General features: G+C 34.7%; 1 protein-coding gene across 1 annotated transcript in view; it reads right to left on the bottom strand.

Annotated features, from left to right (window-relative positions):
• LUZP2 (leucine zipper protein 2) overlaps nucleotides 1-16,608 on the bottom strand; it is a 437,054-nt gene that overhangs the window by 30,932 nt on the left and 389,514 nt on the right. Inside the window, exon 7 of the mRNA XM_007447947.1 lies at nucleotides 7,704-7,871. Coding sequence (XP_007448009.1) covers nucleotides 7,704-7,871 — 168 coding nt within the window. The remainder of the gene's footprint in view (nucleotides 1-7,703; nucleotides 7,872-16,608) is intronic.

Here is a 16,608-nt window from a genome sequence, read left to right as displayed (position 1 = left end):
TGAAACTTCACCAAAAAAAAGTGCAAAAAAAGGTAAAGAGGCTCAAGCGGCTAATCACGATAATAAAGAATATTTAGCTGCAGAAAACGGAGAAACTAAATAGGAGAGTCCATCTCCTCTGATGAAGCAGGGAGAAAGACGCCAAGTCTGATTAATAGCATGTATACCATATCATGTCAGTGGTTCCTGTCTCCCTTCTTGTACAATCCAAGAGAATATTTTTATCAATTATTTTTTAAATGCAAGTTTTTTAGTAGCTCTAGAAACATTTTTAAGAAGGGGGGAATCTCACCTTATCACATATTTTTAAGTGTAAATGCTTTGTTTTTAAATTATTTGCTGGTGGTGTTGGTGGTGGTGGTGGTGGTGATGTTTTTATTTGTTTGTTTTGGTACAACCAGAAAAGAGCAGCATATTGAATACAGGAGGTTTTGATTGTCTTGAGTATTAGTTTAACATCCATAGGTGGGGCAGTAGTTTTTATATCCTATAATACTCAGCATACTAAATGACAATTTGGAGTCACAGTTGTGCATTGAATATGTTTTGAACATTTTAAATTACTTCTATTCTCATGTTTTTTAGTATAGTTGTTTCCTAAAGAAAACCACTCTTTGATCTTGGCTCTTCCTGTCAGACTTACATGTACTCTGTAACATCTTTGGTAGTGGTAGTCCAATTTCCCTAGTAACTTTGTTAATGTGCTATGAAAGATTGAAAATTTGAGTCTGTAGTGTATATTATATTAAACTGTAAATTAGTGAGAGTTACGATATAACAGTATATCAACATTGGAAGATATTGGCACTTGATATACTCTTAAGAAAAACTTGCATACAAATTTCAGGCCAGAAAGTAACTGAAATAACTGTTTAAAAAAGGATTACAACTACATGCCTTTTAAAATTTTGTTACAAACATTAAGAAATGTGTATAACCATTAAAAGCTCAATTATAAAATAAAAAAAAAAGGAAAATGGAAACTGGTGGTCATTCTCAACATAAAAGATATTCAGTAGTGTTTTCTCTGAATATCAGTATGTCTTCCTAGACTTATGTAAATTAACATTTCTATCAAAAATGTTTTGTTCTTATTTTATTTTAATTTCAGAAGGATTAAATGAATTATGTCATTTGCTGACCTATGTCTTTAAAAGAAGTTCATAGAGGTATCCAACTAATCAATTTCTATAAGTAATATTCTTATTATACATGTACCAAGGATGAAGAATAAATGAAAATCTGGTTTCAGACCATGCCAGGCTACAAATATGCACACCAGTAATAGAAAGAAAGCATCAAAGGGCCCTTGTTGCTTCCATTTTTATATTTACTAGATTAAACATATATCATAATTTACAACATTAGCTGAAAATATTTATATGCATATATAATATGTATGTTTATATAGTAACATATGAAATATGATATAATTTCAACTTAGACTTAACTTCCTTGCTACATATATGCCATATCTGCTGGGAAGTAATTAAGCAAGCAATTATGACCTCCTAGGACCAAAAGTGAAACCCAAACAAAATTTCTTAGATGTAATGTTGTATTTTATACAAATGTTTTAGACTCGTGTTTTCATCTTTATTCTCACAATAATCCTAGACATACAAAGATATAAAACATATATTTTTAGCATGGAAAGAACACAAACAACTGGTTGGTGTTATAGATAACTAAATGGTTAGCAAGGACAGAGAGCTGATAGAGAAACAGATCTGTCTAAAATTGAAAACCTTTAGGCTCATTGGGAAATCTCTTCTAGAAGCAGGAAAGTGGAGGAAAAGGGAAGGCTTACTTCTTCGATTCCTTTCCTACTCCTAGAGTAAGGATTTTAATAGTTTCCAACTTTGGCTGTAAATATAAATAATCTGGGAGCTTTGAATAATCCCCCAAACTAGGCTGTACTTCTGCTGGATTATATTAACATGTAAGTATTGACATCAGATGTAAATGATGCTTCCAATGATTAAAAAAAAAATGCAGCCCAGGTTGAGACCCTTTGGTCTATGATGATTTCAGGTGCACTGTTTTGAGAGTCCTTAGAAATTACTTTGCAACAGATTTTTGGCAGAAAAAGTGAAATACAAATCCACCTTGCTCTAAATCTCCGGGCACCAAGCAGAATGCAATTATCACTTGGATGCCTTCAAGCTCCTGAATAGGGCCACTGTTGCCTGCTGCCCTAAAATGACTTTGGCATTTCTACCAAACTGGAAAAAAAAAAAAAAATTAGCAAATCATCCTTGTCCAATTAAGTTGATGCCATGGTTGTGACCTTTACCAATGTCAACTGCAGCTAAATCCAAGGCAGTGAGTTGCATGGAAAGAAAAACAAAGATAGAAGATGGTGACTGCCTGGGGTAGGAATGAAATAATGAGCTTTTATAACACAATTTCATCATTTTTTAAATCTACACTACTTTTCTGAATTGCCTCTCATTTCTGCTCTCTTTCAATTTCCTCCTTTCTTTACAGCATTTACAACTGTGATCACTGACATTAAATGTATTGTGAGGATTCATCCATACTTTTATGCTAAAAAAGCTGTAGTTGTACTTATTTGAATAAATGTGTTCTTACATCTGCACAATAGTTTTTGTTTTAATTAATATCCTACCAAAAACCTTCTTTAAATCTTCTCAAAGTGTTATCCTCATCTCCAGATACAGTACTTATTTCATATACCTATTGACTGTTTCTCAGTGTCAGACACTACTACATATGCTAAATGCTGTATGTTAATTTTCTTATTTAATCTTCCCAACAGTTCTGTAAGGTTGGTGCTGTTATTGTCTTCATTTTATACATATGGAAGCTTAGTCTCCGAGAAGTTGAGTTGATCAAGATTTCAAAATTATTAAGTTGTAGCCATGGCTCACGGGCCTAGCCTCTCCACGGCATGTGGGATCTTCCCAGACCGGGGCATGAACCCATGTCCCCTGCATTGGCAGGCGGACTCTCAACCACTGAGCCACCAGGGAAGCCCTGGTTATCTATTTTAAATATAGAAGTGTGTACATATCAATCCCAAACTCCCAGTCTACCCCTCGCCACAACCGTTCCCCCTGGTAACCATAAGTTCCTTCTCTAAATCTGTAAGTCTGTTTCTGTTTTGTAAATAAGTTCATTTGTATCATTTTTATAGCTCATGTGACTCAATATCCCCAAAACAAACAACCCAGTCAAAAAAATGGGCAGAAGACCTAAATAGACATTTCTCCAAAGAAGACATACAGATGGCCAAGAGGCACATGAAAAGATGTTCAACATTGCTAATTATTAGAGAAATGCAAATGAAAACTATTGATACAGTGAGATATCACCTTATACCAGTCAGAATGGCTATCGTCAAAAAATCCACACTGGAGAGGGTGTGTAGAGAAGGGAACCCTCCTACACTGTTGGTGGGAATGTAAATTGGTGCAGCCACCATGGAAAACAGTATGGAGGGTCCTTAAGAAACTAAAAATAGCACTACCATATGATCCTACAATCCCACTCCTGGGCATATACCCAGAGAAAAACATAGTCTGAAACGATACACGCACCCCAGTGTTCATTGCAGTGCTGTTACAATAGCAAAGGCATGGAAGCAACCTAAATGTTCATCAATAGAAGAATGGATAAAGAAGATGTGGTACATATATACAATAGAATATTACTCAGCCATTAAAAAGAATGAAATAATGCCATTTGCAGCAACATGGATGGACCTAGAAATTGTCATACTGAGTGAAATAAGTCAGACAGAGAAAGAGAAATAGCATATGATATCGCTAATATGCAGAATCTTTAAAAAATGATACAAATGAACTTATTTACAAAATGGAAACAGACTCACAGACTTAGAGAATGAATTTATGGTTACCAGGGGGGAAACATGGTGGGGGAGGGATCGTTATGGAGTTTGGGATTGAGATGTACACACTGCTATGTTTAAAATGGATAACCAACAAGGACCTACTGTATAGCACAGGGAACTCTGCTCAATATTAACATTGTTAATCAACCGTACACCACATAAAAATGAAAATGAAAATTAAAAGTTAAAAAAAAACAAATACAAAAAAATGTCCTGACCTACTACACACCCTTTGCATATTTTCCTTGTTTTCTCTTTACAGAAAATTAGGCTACAATTTCCAAGAGGTCAGGGTTGTGTCCTTTCAAATTTGTGTCTCCAGTGGTGAGCATAGTCCTTACATACAGATGGAAAACAATTTAGCTGAATACTTGGCACTTAATGAGCAATCAATGATATTTATTTTCTAACTTATAAGGAAAATGTCCAATGAGAAGAGGGACATTGATGTGGATCGAATGTGTCCTCCAAAATCTTATGTTGAAGCCCTGACCTCCAGTGTAATGGTATTGGGAGATGGGGCCTTCTGGAGGTAATTAGATTAAGTCATGAAGGTAGGGCCCTCATGGTGGGATTAGTTCCCTTATAAAGAAGAGAGAGATAGAGATCCATCTTTCCTTCTGTGCAAACACTCCTAGAGAAGACCATATGAGCACACAGCTAGAAGGCAGCTGTTTACAATCCAGAAAGAGGGCCCTCATAAAGAAATGAACAAGGCAGCACCCTAATCTTGGGCTTCACAGCCTCCAAAACTGTGAGAAATGAATGTATGTTGTTGAAGTCACCTAGTCCATCACATTTTGTTATAACAACCTGAGCTGACTAAAACAGAAATGCAGCAAGTGACATTTCAAGTGAATTCTCTAGCAACGTTGCTTTGGATACTCAATAACGTAGAGCAAATCCATGAGCTAAGCACAGCCATCTCCCTTAAGGCGAGAGAAGTATGCAGCCATCACTGTATTCAAGGTATGACCAAGAACCATGCAGAATAAACACTGTGCTCTTAGAACACTGAGAATAGAAAAAAATAATTCTAACTAGGAGGGCAAGAAAAAATTCACTTGAATCATAGAGTAGGCATGACAGCAATGGAGAATGCAGTGAAGGAAAGGGGGCTGCAAAATCTGATTGAGTTTCCTCAGCAGAAACTTAAGCTATAGGACTAAAAGATTATGTAGCAGACATGCTCCAGAATTTAAATTACCAACATGTAAATTATTTTTTAAGTTTTCATCAATAAATTCTCATAATATTGAACTGCCTACCTAATGAAATTTGTGACTTTTAAAATCCACAGTGAATATATTTTATATGTATACATGTGTATGTATATATGTATTCATAAACACACACACATGCATGATGCAATAAAAAAAATCTGTCTGCATTATCCAATCTTCTGGAAGAGAAAATAAAAATAAAATTACATTTTTGGGGCTATATTACTTTTTTCCAAATACAGGTTGAAAATTGCTTACTTGGATATTTCACAGATTCCAGGGAAAACCATTCAAATACCCTTCTCTTTTCAAAGAAGAGGTGAAGATTTTAAAGAAATGTAGATGAGAATAGCCATATATTATGGAAAATAAGAAAAACTATGATTTGTAATGCTCATGTCACAATGCTCTGAAATAGGCATTGAGGAAACTGAGTCACAGAGAGGTTAAGTGATGTACTCACACACACTCCCAGTCAGCTCCCAGTTAGGTACATAATATCACTGTGGCTATAATTAGCCAACTCTGAAGACTCAGCAGTTAAATGTCCTCATTTAAAAGTTATGTTTCTGGTATTCAGAGAAAAACTGTTTCATGACTGAAAAGTTTGCTTCTTTTACATACACCCTTATCACATTTTATTATTCAGGATTTTTCAAATATTATCTGTGAGGTGCCTGCAGAGAGATTCAAAACCCAAGTATACATAAAATACAATTTCCACCACTATTGAAAAGATAAAGACTATGAGCAAAACGTAAATATGCCAGAGAAGCTTTTAATGCTAATCTGTAAAATGAAATGCTCTACAGTACATCAACTTAGATTTATTGAACTTTATCTTAAACATTTTGGATCTCTGTTATTATTTTTTGAAAAATGAGCAATCTCTAAGACACGTGCATCTAAATGCTTCCTATGTTTTCCTGTGATAAGCCAAGAGAAATAATAAATATTTATTATTTATCTCAATGACAAGACATATGTTTATTAATAGTAAATCAGTTAAAGTAACAATCAGTAATTTCCTCTACACATTCAGGGTCATAAAGAGCCCAGTTTTACTAATGGGCTTAAATAAATGTATTTTGAGTTGGAGACAAGTGTAATGTGCCCATAAATTGACAAAGCTGCTTTTCCCAAAGTCACTGGACTTAATAAGGCTGAATCTTTGCTCCTCCCTTAGGCTAACATGAAGTGGAGGCAGTATGTGGCTTCCTGGCAGGTGGGGGAGATTGTGTGGGTAGCTGTGCATTCAATCAATGACCCGTTTCAATAAATTTACCCAGGATTTTTCCTAAACATAAATAAAATACATTATTATGCAACTTTCTTCCCTGAGTTTGGTTGAATTAAAAAAATACTGTAGACCTAGAGTTTTCAAAGGAGGTTCAGAAAGATATAAAGGAGAAAAATATTGGCCTAAAATTTCTGGAGATCCTTCAGGATGTAATAAAAACCCAGAGAATAATATGAAATGGAAATACATATTTTAAAATGATTTTGACAGAAAAACGAGATTATACAGATTAATCTGTCATCGAGAAATCGACCAGTTACAGACAAAAACAGAACATTAGAAGATTTATTTTGTTTTACTTAATTTTGACTCTTCATCCTGAAAATAGTATTTCCCTAATCTACAATTTGTCCATATCCCCTTTCATCCAAATATAAGGAATCACAGAAACAAGCAGTAAGAAAGCCCCAGATGTAATGCATCATTAGGTACTTGTAACAGTGGTTCTCAGGGTTTTTTGCCCACCCTCCCCCAGTCCACTGAGATTTGCTTTAGAAGTTGGACTGGTATCTATAACATTTATTTTAATAGCAAGTGATCCTGAGGCACGTAACAAGAGAACCAGCACTTTCAAGTATACTGCCTGAAACTAACTCCTTTCTGCAAATAACTATTTCAGTTTACCAAGATTTATTTAAATGTAGAGTCTGCAGATTGAAGGTTCTGATGATTGAAACAAAAGCAGAACTGAAAGGCCTCCTTTGTCCTGTCTAAAGTAGGGTGGTGGTAGGGATTTGCAAGGAAGATTTGCTTAAGTCAGTTGATCTCAAAATCCCCTAAGGAGCTCTTAAAAACTAATGATGACTGGAACCAAACCAGAAAGAACTTGTTTCAACAGGTCCAGGGTGAGTCCCAAGTGTCAGGATTTTTTTAAAAGACGTATCCCAAGTGATTCTAATGTACAGGCAATGTTGAGAACTACAGACTTAATTTCTGAAAAACGTATCCACTTTTGTAAGGATGGTGGTTATACCTTAGGGGAAAATTATTTTCCATATTAGACCTCTGGTGTATACTGGAATGTAATATAAAATATTTTCTTTTAACTATTGTAAAATAATGATGATAATAATAATAATAATCCTGCCTAAGAAGCAGCTGGCTCTCTACTAAAGAAAAGTTGTTTTCCAACATTCTCCAAGTGACTATGAAGACTTTACAAACTGGGTTACTATCTCCCATTTACTTCCTGATTTTTCAATGAATCTGATATCTTACTTGGATTCACTTTGATGATAATACAGAATGAAGTAAAGTGAGTACCTTACTCGATTTTACTTTTCAAAGCACAAATAAAGTGTACCTTGCTTCTTGTCCTTGCATCTGCAACCTTAGTGTCATTTGGCATGGATGGAATTGATATCCGAGTTGGACTCGGCTTGAAGAGATTCAAAGGGGGAGGAGGTTGATCATGGAAAACAGTTGAGAGGCAGAGTTGTACCGTCTCTTTCATTGCTTTCAGCTGTGATGCCTATGAAAACAAGAGAGATCACAACACAATGTTTACATGCGGTTCTGGTCATCATTGACCTAATTAGATTCTCCCTTTCCTCCTAGCCTACACTCGTTGCCTACACAAACACGTATTAATTTTCAAATGCAATTGCCTAACATAAATTCCATTATGACGTGCCGTTTAATACACACTCAGTCTGTTTTCAGAGACATATCTTACATTTTCCCCTTGAATTGACATGATTTCAATCATGATACTTTGCTGGCAAGGAAATATACTCTAGGGTCACTTTAAAGTGGAACATGTCCTTCTTAGAAACCTGCCATCTTTCTATTAGCAACAACCTTCTTTATTACAAATCACTCCTCTTGTGATGTAGGCTTCTGTGTTTCTCAGATAGGCCTGTACCTCCACTCAATTTCTGATACAACTCTTACTTCCTCTGGGCCCTGTTAAGTGGTAGGAGTTATTTGGATGTGATTGTAAGTGACAATATCAACATTTTCTATTAAAATAGTATATCATAATATTCTAAGCACTTTCACAAAAAATAACTTTATGCTTTCAAACATCTGTGAAACTGGCATTATTATTTCTATTTCACTATAAAGGAAACTTTTCTTAATTTTTTTTTAAATTTTATACTGGAGTATAGTTGACTTACAATGTTGTTTTAGTTTCAGGTGTACAGCAAAGTGATTCAGTTATACATATACATATATCCATTCTTTTTTAGATTCTTTCCCCATATAGGTCATTACAGAGTATTGAATAGTGTTCCCTGTGCTATACAGGAGATCCTTGCTGATTGTCTACTTTATATACAATAGTGTATATATGTTAACTCCAACTTCCTAATTTAGCCCTTCCCCCATCTTTCCCCTTTGGTAACCATAAGTTTGTGAGTCTGTTTTTATTTTGTAAATAAGTTCATTTGTATCATTTTTTTTAGATTTCACATATAAGTAATATCATATGGTATTTGTCTTTCTCTCTCTGATTTACTTCACTTAGTATAATAATCTCTAGGTCCATCCACGTTGCTGCAAATGGCATCATTTCATTCTTTTTTTGGCTGAGTAACATTTCATTGTATATATGTACCACATCTCTTTATCCATGGTTGCTTCCATGTCTTGGCTATCGTAAATAGTGCTGCAAGGAACACTGGGGTGCATGCATCTTTTCGAATTATGGTTTTCTCTGGGTATATGCCCAGTAGTGGGATTGCTGGATCATATGGTAGTTCTATGTTTAGTTTTTAAAGGAACCTCCATACTGTTCTCCATAGTGTTTGTACCAATTTACGTTCCCACCAACAGTGTAGGGGGGCTCCCTTTTCTCCACACCCTCTCCAGCATTTATTGCAGACTATTTTTTTCTTTAGTTTTACATCCCAAGGCAGACAACCATCTCTCACTCCCATCTAACCCCCAAATCCCACTGCTAAAAATATTTTAAATTGCTGACAAGGTTTAAAAATGAACAAAATTGAGTAAAAATGACAGAGACATCCCCAGGTGCAAAAATGAAGACAGACATACAACCTTGGGAAAATCTCATGGTAACTCAGTGGTAACTGGGGACATGCATAGACCCTAGTAAGACAATAACACATAAACATCCACTTCAAGATATGAAATATGGTCTTTGGGGTGAGAGAGATGAAGACAGAGATTAGGTGCTAAAGCCATATCCCTGGACAAACTGGCATATGTGGAGTTTACCCTTTCACTGTACCCATGGATCAATGAATGAAGCAGCAAAGTCTGTTGTCTCTTCCTGTCAAAGTAGTATACTCCCAACAGAACTACTGCCTTTTATATATGATATCAGGAATACACCTGCATATTGCATCCCATCCTATTTCTTGTCTCCTATAAAGCCCTTGTGGTCAATTTCTTGAGGGTAGTGACTATGACGTTGATCCTTACCAATGCCCACCTCTGCGTTTTCTACTCATAAGTGGTATAAAATTTATCCTTAAGATGAGATTGTCTATTGCTAGCATAGCAGTTAAAGAAATCTCTCTCTGGTCATATCAAGAGATTTTTTAAAAGGCAACAGTAAGAGCAGCAACTGGCAATATATAAGCAATAGGACAAACAAGTACCTCCTTCTCATTAATCTTGCCCTGTCAAGTTGTCCAAGCCAAAATAAAAATCTGATAAGAACTAGAATGGAGGGGCTTTGTTAAGTGGACGAGAGGGAGCTAAGCTGAATGGTAACCTTATATTCAAAATGGTCCCTTTTATTTGCTTGCCTGAGTCACTAGATTCTTGCCCTTTCCCCACTTAATTACTTTCTATGATTGATCCTGTTTGTTTCCTTCATACAATTTATCATTAATTTTAATTTATATGTATATACATATGTATAAGTTGCCTATTTTGTTCAGAACTGTATAGCTAGCACATAACACAATCCCTGACACATTAGAAGGAACACACACGAAAAAGCTTTTTGAATAAATGACTTAGGTGAAAATGTTGTTTCTCTTTTGTCAGGCAAAGAAACTGACAAGCTATATCAATAAAAAGAAATGAAGTAATGGCTCAGATTTCCCTTCCTATTGATTCTTTGTTATAATCTTGGATGCCCCTTCCCTTCTCTCACTACAGAATAAGAGATCATGGCACTGGGTGCTGTGTCAGGAGTGAAATATTCCAGATGGCATTGAACAATTTAAATATATTTCGTTTTCTTATATAATCATTAGACAATGGAAATAGAGCTAACGTGACAAGGTCAGGCAGGTCTTGGCCAGCACTCAAAGCTAACATGGCTTTGAAATGTAGCTTTTCAATGCTTAGATAATGCAGGAAGTAATGATAGTTATTTTTCACTGCATTCTTATCACGGCTCCTCTTACAGTATATATGTAAAAGTTGGATCTATAACAGTCACAAAGTATATGTTGACATAATAGACAAATTCCTGAGTAATGGCTGAACTCGGATGCTGAAAATAAACAATGAACAGCATCAAGCTAATAGTTCATTTTCAGTAAATATTGTTTAGGCAAGACAAATTTTCCAATGGAACAGTCAATGGGATAGGCATATATGCTACAATTTTAATCTTCTGAACTTGGTACAATCATCTCTTCTGCTCCTGACATTCTCCAGGCCTCCTGACATTCTCAGGGTCACCTTGGGTGGTAGTATCAACAACACATAGATATAACCTCCAACTCCTCACCTTTCATATCCATTGCAGTGTAGAAAGTTATCTTTGCTCTTATGTTTCAACCTATTCTTAATCTCTTAGTTTTTGATTTCATTTCTTTTTTGGGGGGATCACAAGCCTATGACTTGGCCTCTCCTATATTAGATTCTGGCTCCTCTCCTTCATTATATTGTAGATTTTTCCTACTGGAGACCACAGGTTTCTGTGAGCAATGCTGTCCCAGTTTGGTCATCTTTCTACCAAAAAAAAAAAAAAAAGCCCATGTCTTTCTAGTTAGTCCCTCTAACTTAATAGAGCTTGTTACTGACACTACTCAAGTTTGGCTTGACCCATCCCACGAGCAGGACCCAGATAACGATTTTTACACCAAAATGGCATTACATTTTAATCTGTACTGCTAGCTGTAGTCTGTTTTAAAATTGCAGGTAAGGTCACTGTTCACTTTGAAGTTCACCGGAATAAGATGTCACCTAATGAAATACAATGTAAACCATATAAAGTATACTTTGCTCTAGATCTTACAACCTATTCCCTCTTAAGATCAGCCTTATTTTTGCCCTTGATCTTCTCCCCACACCAAAACACTTTTCCCGCTTCCTTTGCCACATGTTAGTAAAATGCAAAGTCTTTATGAAGATCCTGCTTGTCACAATGTCCTTTATTTATAGCCCACTGAATATTCCAAGTTCATTCCCATCCTAGGGCCTTTACACTTGCGGTTTCTTCTGCCTGCAGGGCCCTCTTTCCAAACATCTACATAGGACATTTCCACTTGAAATGTATGTTTCAGCTCACGTATTATCTTCTTCAGTCTCTATCACATTTCTTAAATTATGTCCTATGAAGCCCTTGTCATAAATGCATATTATCTTATTGCTATATCTATTTCTGTTACAATATAATTTCTTTGAGGGACGGTATTTTTAAAAAATTTTTATTTTATATTGGAGTATAGTTGATTTACAATATTGTGTTACTTTCATGTGTACAGCAAAGTGATTCAGTTAGATATATACATGTATCTATTCTTTATCAAATTCTTGTCCCATTTAGGTTATTACACAATATCGAGCAGCGTTCCCTGTGCTACACAGTAGGGCTGGTATTTTTTTGGAGGATCACTGGTTTCTAACTCAACAAATATTTGTTAACTGAATAAATAAAGCAAACCCTCCAGAGGATATGTTTTATGTGAGAAAATAATGAAATATTTCTCATTTTATCCTGTATATTATATAACACAAAAAAGTATTATTTTAGACATTAAAATACTACTGCTTATGCTGTATAATATGTAAAGCTTATAAGAAATTTTTGTTTATATATATGATCTTGAAATGGTGGGAGACTTAGAAGGCAATTTTGTGTGTGTGTCTGTATGTGAGTACTTTTCTCAGAAAAATGCATTCTGGGGGGAACAAGAAGATATATATTGCAAAGACAATAGTGTCTCTAATTTCCCACCTCCTGACAAATAAAAGTTCACAAGGTAATATTCATGTCTACCTTCATTTATTTACATGAAGATGTGAAGTCCTCAGAGAGATCTGGGTGCACCAACGACAGCTGGCTTTGGAAAGATCGTGAAGGACTGTGAATCCAAAGCCTTTCCCCTTACCTTTATTTCACCATGAAATTGGCTCTATGAATCCTATAAAGTCATTCAGCAGTTTTATTTTTTCTGCTCTAGTTGATCTCTATGTCCCTTGTATGTAGGATGAATAGCATGTGTGTTAACTTATGAAGTTATATTACCTTCATCTATCTATTCAATCAATAACTATTTATTATGCTCTTGCTGTGTGCCAGACACACTGTGGCAAGAACAGTTCTTGTTCTTTTACTACTTTGTCCTGGGAGTCTGTGCAGATCACCTAACTTGTGTCATCTGTAATACAATGTAATAATGCATGCTGTCCTGGGTGAAATTTCGTGAGGGTCAGATGCAATAGAAACTTTTAACGTAAGAATTTGAGAGATAGTTTCCAAACCATAAAGTTGTTTTTACATTCCAGTAGCTGAAGCTAACTATAATTCATAAGATATTGCCAAATAAATAATTGATTGTTTGGAAAACCAAGATTGATTCTTAGATCTTGAGATTATTATTGCTTTTATTGGGAGAATAAACAGACTTCTTTCACGAGAAATATGAAATGAGAACCAAGTTAGAGTGTGAAGATATTGTTTTCATAATATTTATTAAGTATTTAAGGCTATTTGAAGCCCAGATATAACATTCTTTGGAGCTAGACACCTGAAGAGAATTAAAAATTCTCATATAAAAATTATGGGGAGAGGTGAAGAGCAATTTCATTAAACTGTAGTTTTTATCCATTTTGAAGTGAGCTAGCATTTCTACCTGACCTTATGATTGTAGTTTACGAGCCTCAAACATACCTTACATGAGATTTGTTGAAATCAACCTCCAGTAATATGCAATGCTTTTATAGTTCACTGTAGCAAAAGGAGTGACAAGATCCTGAAGGTTAAAGAGAAAAATTATCACAGAGATGCAGTCTCTCTATGATCTCATTCACTAATAATAATAATTACTATGCTTCCTGAGTGTTTTTCATGTGCCAAGAGTTCTCAGTACTTTACTCTTTTTGATGAATATCATTTTCTCATCACCCTTATAAAGTGAATTTTTATTATTATTCCCTTTTACAGTGAAGTATAAAGAGTTTGAGCGATTTGAATATGGTCATTCAGTGACAGAGTTATGATCTGAACACAGACAGACTGACTGTGGGGACCTTTATTTAAACACTACAACTTATAATCTCTCATCCTGAATCCAGTCTGGCATTGTGAGGGCTAAGCACATAGTGCTCTTGGTAGACATGGGGAGGAGGAAGGCATAGGATGGATAAGACAAAGGAGAAAAAACTACATTATCTTCAAGTTCTATGACTCAGGACAAACTACAATTTGCCCATGAAACGTCATGTGACAAAATCAGTTTTTATAACTCACATGTACTTAAAATACACATATTCACTTTTTGTGTTTCTCTGAACTCCTGGTTCAATGTATAATTATTTCCTAATTTTTGGTGCCCAACAAAATTGTGAGAGATGTGGGACCCAAGATTGTGTATCATAAGTGTTTTCTGTTTCTCATAGCACCTGGCACACAGTGGTCACACAAACAGCATTTCAAACCCATATAGTCATTCACTGACTAAATGGATTATTTGAAGTTAAGTAAGGGAAAAAATTTAATGTAAGGAAGAACATTCCAACCATCATAGTTGTTAAAAACTCAGAGTGAGAGGGCCTGCCTCAGAATCTTGGAAATTCAACGTCTTTCTAGAACTTAAAACAGGGATAGCAAGGAAAGGAAAAATAAAAACATGATCTAATTGAACTTCAGGATTATACATACCTCTGATTGTCTGATTCTACCAATTCTATAAAGAGTCGTTTCCTTTTTAAAAACTAATTGGTATAAACTTCTTTTATAAATTAAAGAAATCTCATAAAGTGGAATCTTGGTAAGATGAATTAAGTAGACTTGGTAAGTCTACAAAAAAGCAGGTAGGTTTCCCTAAAATTCTTAAATATTATATTAATTACTTGGATAAATATAAAATGAGACAATCACAAAGGAGCAAAGTTGTTAAAATATCTTATTCATTCAAAAGCCATATTTATCCCAAAGATGTAAACCTTAGGAAGGAAAATATTTATAATTCACAAAATGTGCTTACAGTTCCCCTACTGCAACACTTTCTAGACATCCTGTTTGAAATGTTAGTTATGCTAGCTATGAAGAGGTTTTGGCCACATATAAATGAAGAAAATGCCTATGTGAGATCCAAGTCTTAAGGAAGTTGTGGTCTTTCACAACCACTGCATAGTGAGGAGGAAGCAACGAGACCTCCAAAATGAATCCACCTTAAATGTTCCATCTCTTCTATTCTGTAGGTTATAACTGGTGATTAGAAGGCAACCTCCTTTCTTTACAACGTTGCTAAATGTATACAGATATTATTGCAAAATAAGTTATGAATGTGATCATCTTACTTGCTTGTTATTCCAAATAAAATGATTGCTAAGTTTTGATCACAAAAATGGAAAGCCCTTGACAGCAGACAGAACCTTTCATTTTTTAAAACTGCTTATTTTGAAAAATATAGGGGCATATAAAGACATAACAAACATCAGGTAAATAGCAACCTGAATTAAATGTTAAAAAGCATCATTTTAATTATATATGTTATATATAATACTTACATAATTATATTAAATACATTTATATGATAATATATGCATATGGATATTTTAATATGCATGTACACATTTATTACATGTAACTAATGTATATATACAAAGCATATGCAATATAAGGTATGTATATAATGCATGAAATATACATATGCTTATGTGTAAATTAAAGACTGTGTCTATACAGCTTTAAAAGGATAGAACATTTGAGAAACAGCAGATATATCTGTAAGCATCCCTAGTGTTATTTCACTCCATCTTTCCCCAAAGGTGATTGCGTCCATAAATTTGATATGAGTATCTTTCTACTCTATTTATCATATGTAATCAAAACAAAATATGTTTCATTTATTTGAACAATTTTTAAATACTGTACATAATAATTCTGACTTTTTTCATTCCACAGTGTATGTTATAGATATATCAATATTGATACAGGTATCTTTATATTTATCAATATTAAATTTTGATTATGAGTATAATTTGAAAATAAGTATAGTAAATATATGGATTATATATATTAATTTTAACAGCAAATACTTAAAATGAGTATAGTAAATGAGTATAGTAAATATATGGATTATATATATATAATTTGAAATGAGTATAGTAAATATATGGATTATATATATTAATTTTAACAGCAAATACTTAAATTATTTCCTTTTATTATTAATACAAACACTGCTGTATTTAATGTCCTTATGCACGTTTCCAAGTACATATGGATAAGTGAAAATTCTAAGGTACACACTTTTAAAAACTGATTTTGGGCTTCCCTGGTGGTGCAGTGGTTGAGAGTCCGCCTGCCAGTGCAGGGGACACGGGTTCGTGCCCCGGTCCGCGAAGATCCCACATGCCGCGGAGCGGCTAGGCCCGTGAGCCATGGCCGCTGAGCCTGCGTGTCGGGAGCCTGTGCTCCGCAACGGGAGAGGCCACAACAGTGAGAGGCCCGCGTACCGCAAAAAAACCCAAAAAACCAAAAAATAAAACTGATTTTAATAATTACACTCCCATTACTAATGTATCAGAATGTGGTATCACCAGACTTTTAAATTTTTATCAATTTGTTAGTGTTGAGATGCTATCTCATTGTTTTTATTCACGTTTCCATTTTTCTGGTGACGTTAAGTATTTTTTTTTAATAAACTATTGAAATATAACAGATAATGAAAAAATATATGGGTCTTAAGTGTACTTTTAAAAATTTATATACATTTTAAAGAAATATTGCTGTATGCATACTGATTTAGGATTGCAATATTCTTCTCCTGGACTGATCCATATGAGACTCTCTTCTTATCACTAAAAAGTCTTTACTTCAAGTCTAC

The sequence above is a fragment of the Lipotes vexillifer genome, unplaced genomic scaffold (genome assembly GCF_000442215.2).
Source record: "Lipotes vexillifer unplaced genomic scaffold, Lipotes_vexillifer_v1.1 scaffold1624, whole genome shotgun sequence".
NCBI classification, from domain to species: Eukaryota; Metazoa; Chordata; class Mammalia; order Artiodactyla; family Lipotidae; genus Lipotes; species Lipotes vexillifer.
Note: the sequence above shows the minus strand (reverse complement) of the source record. Positions and strands in the feature narration are given on the sequence as shown.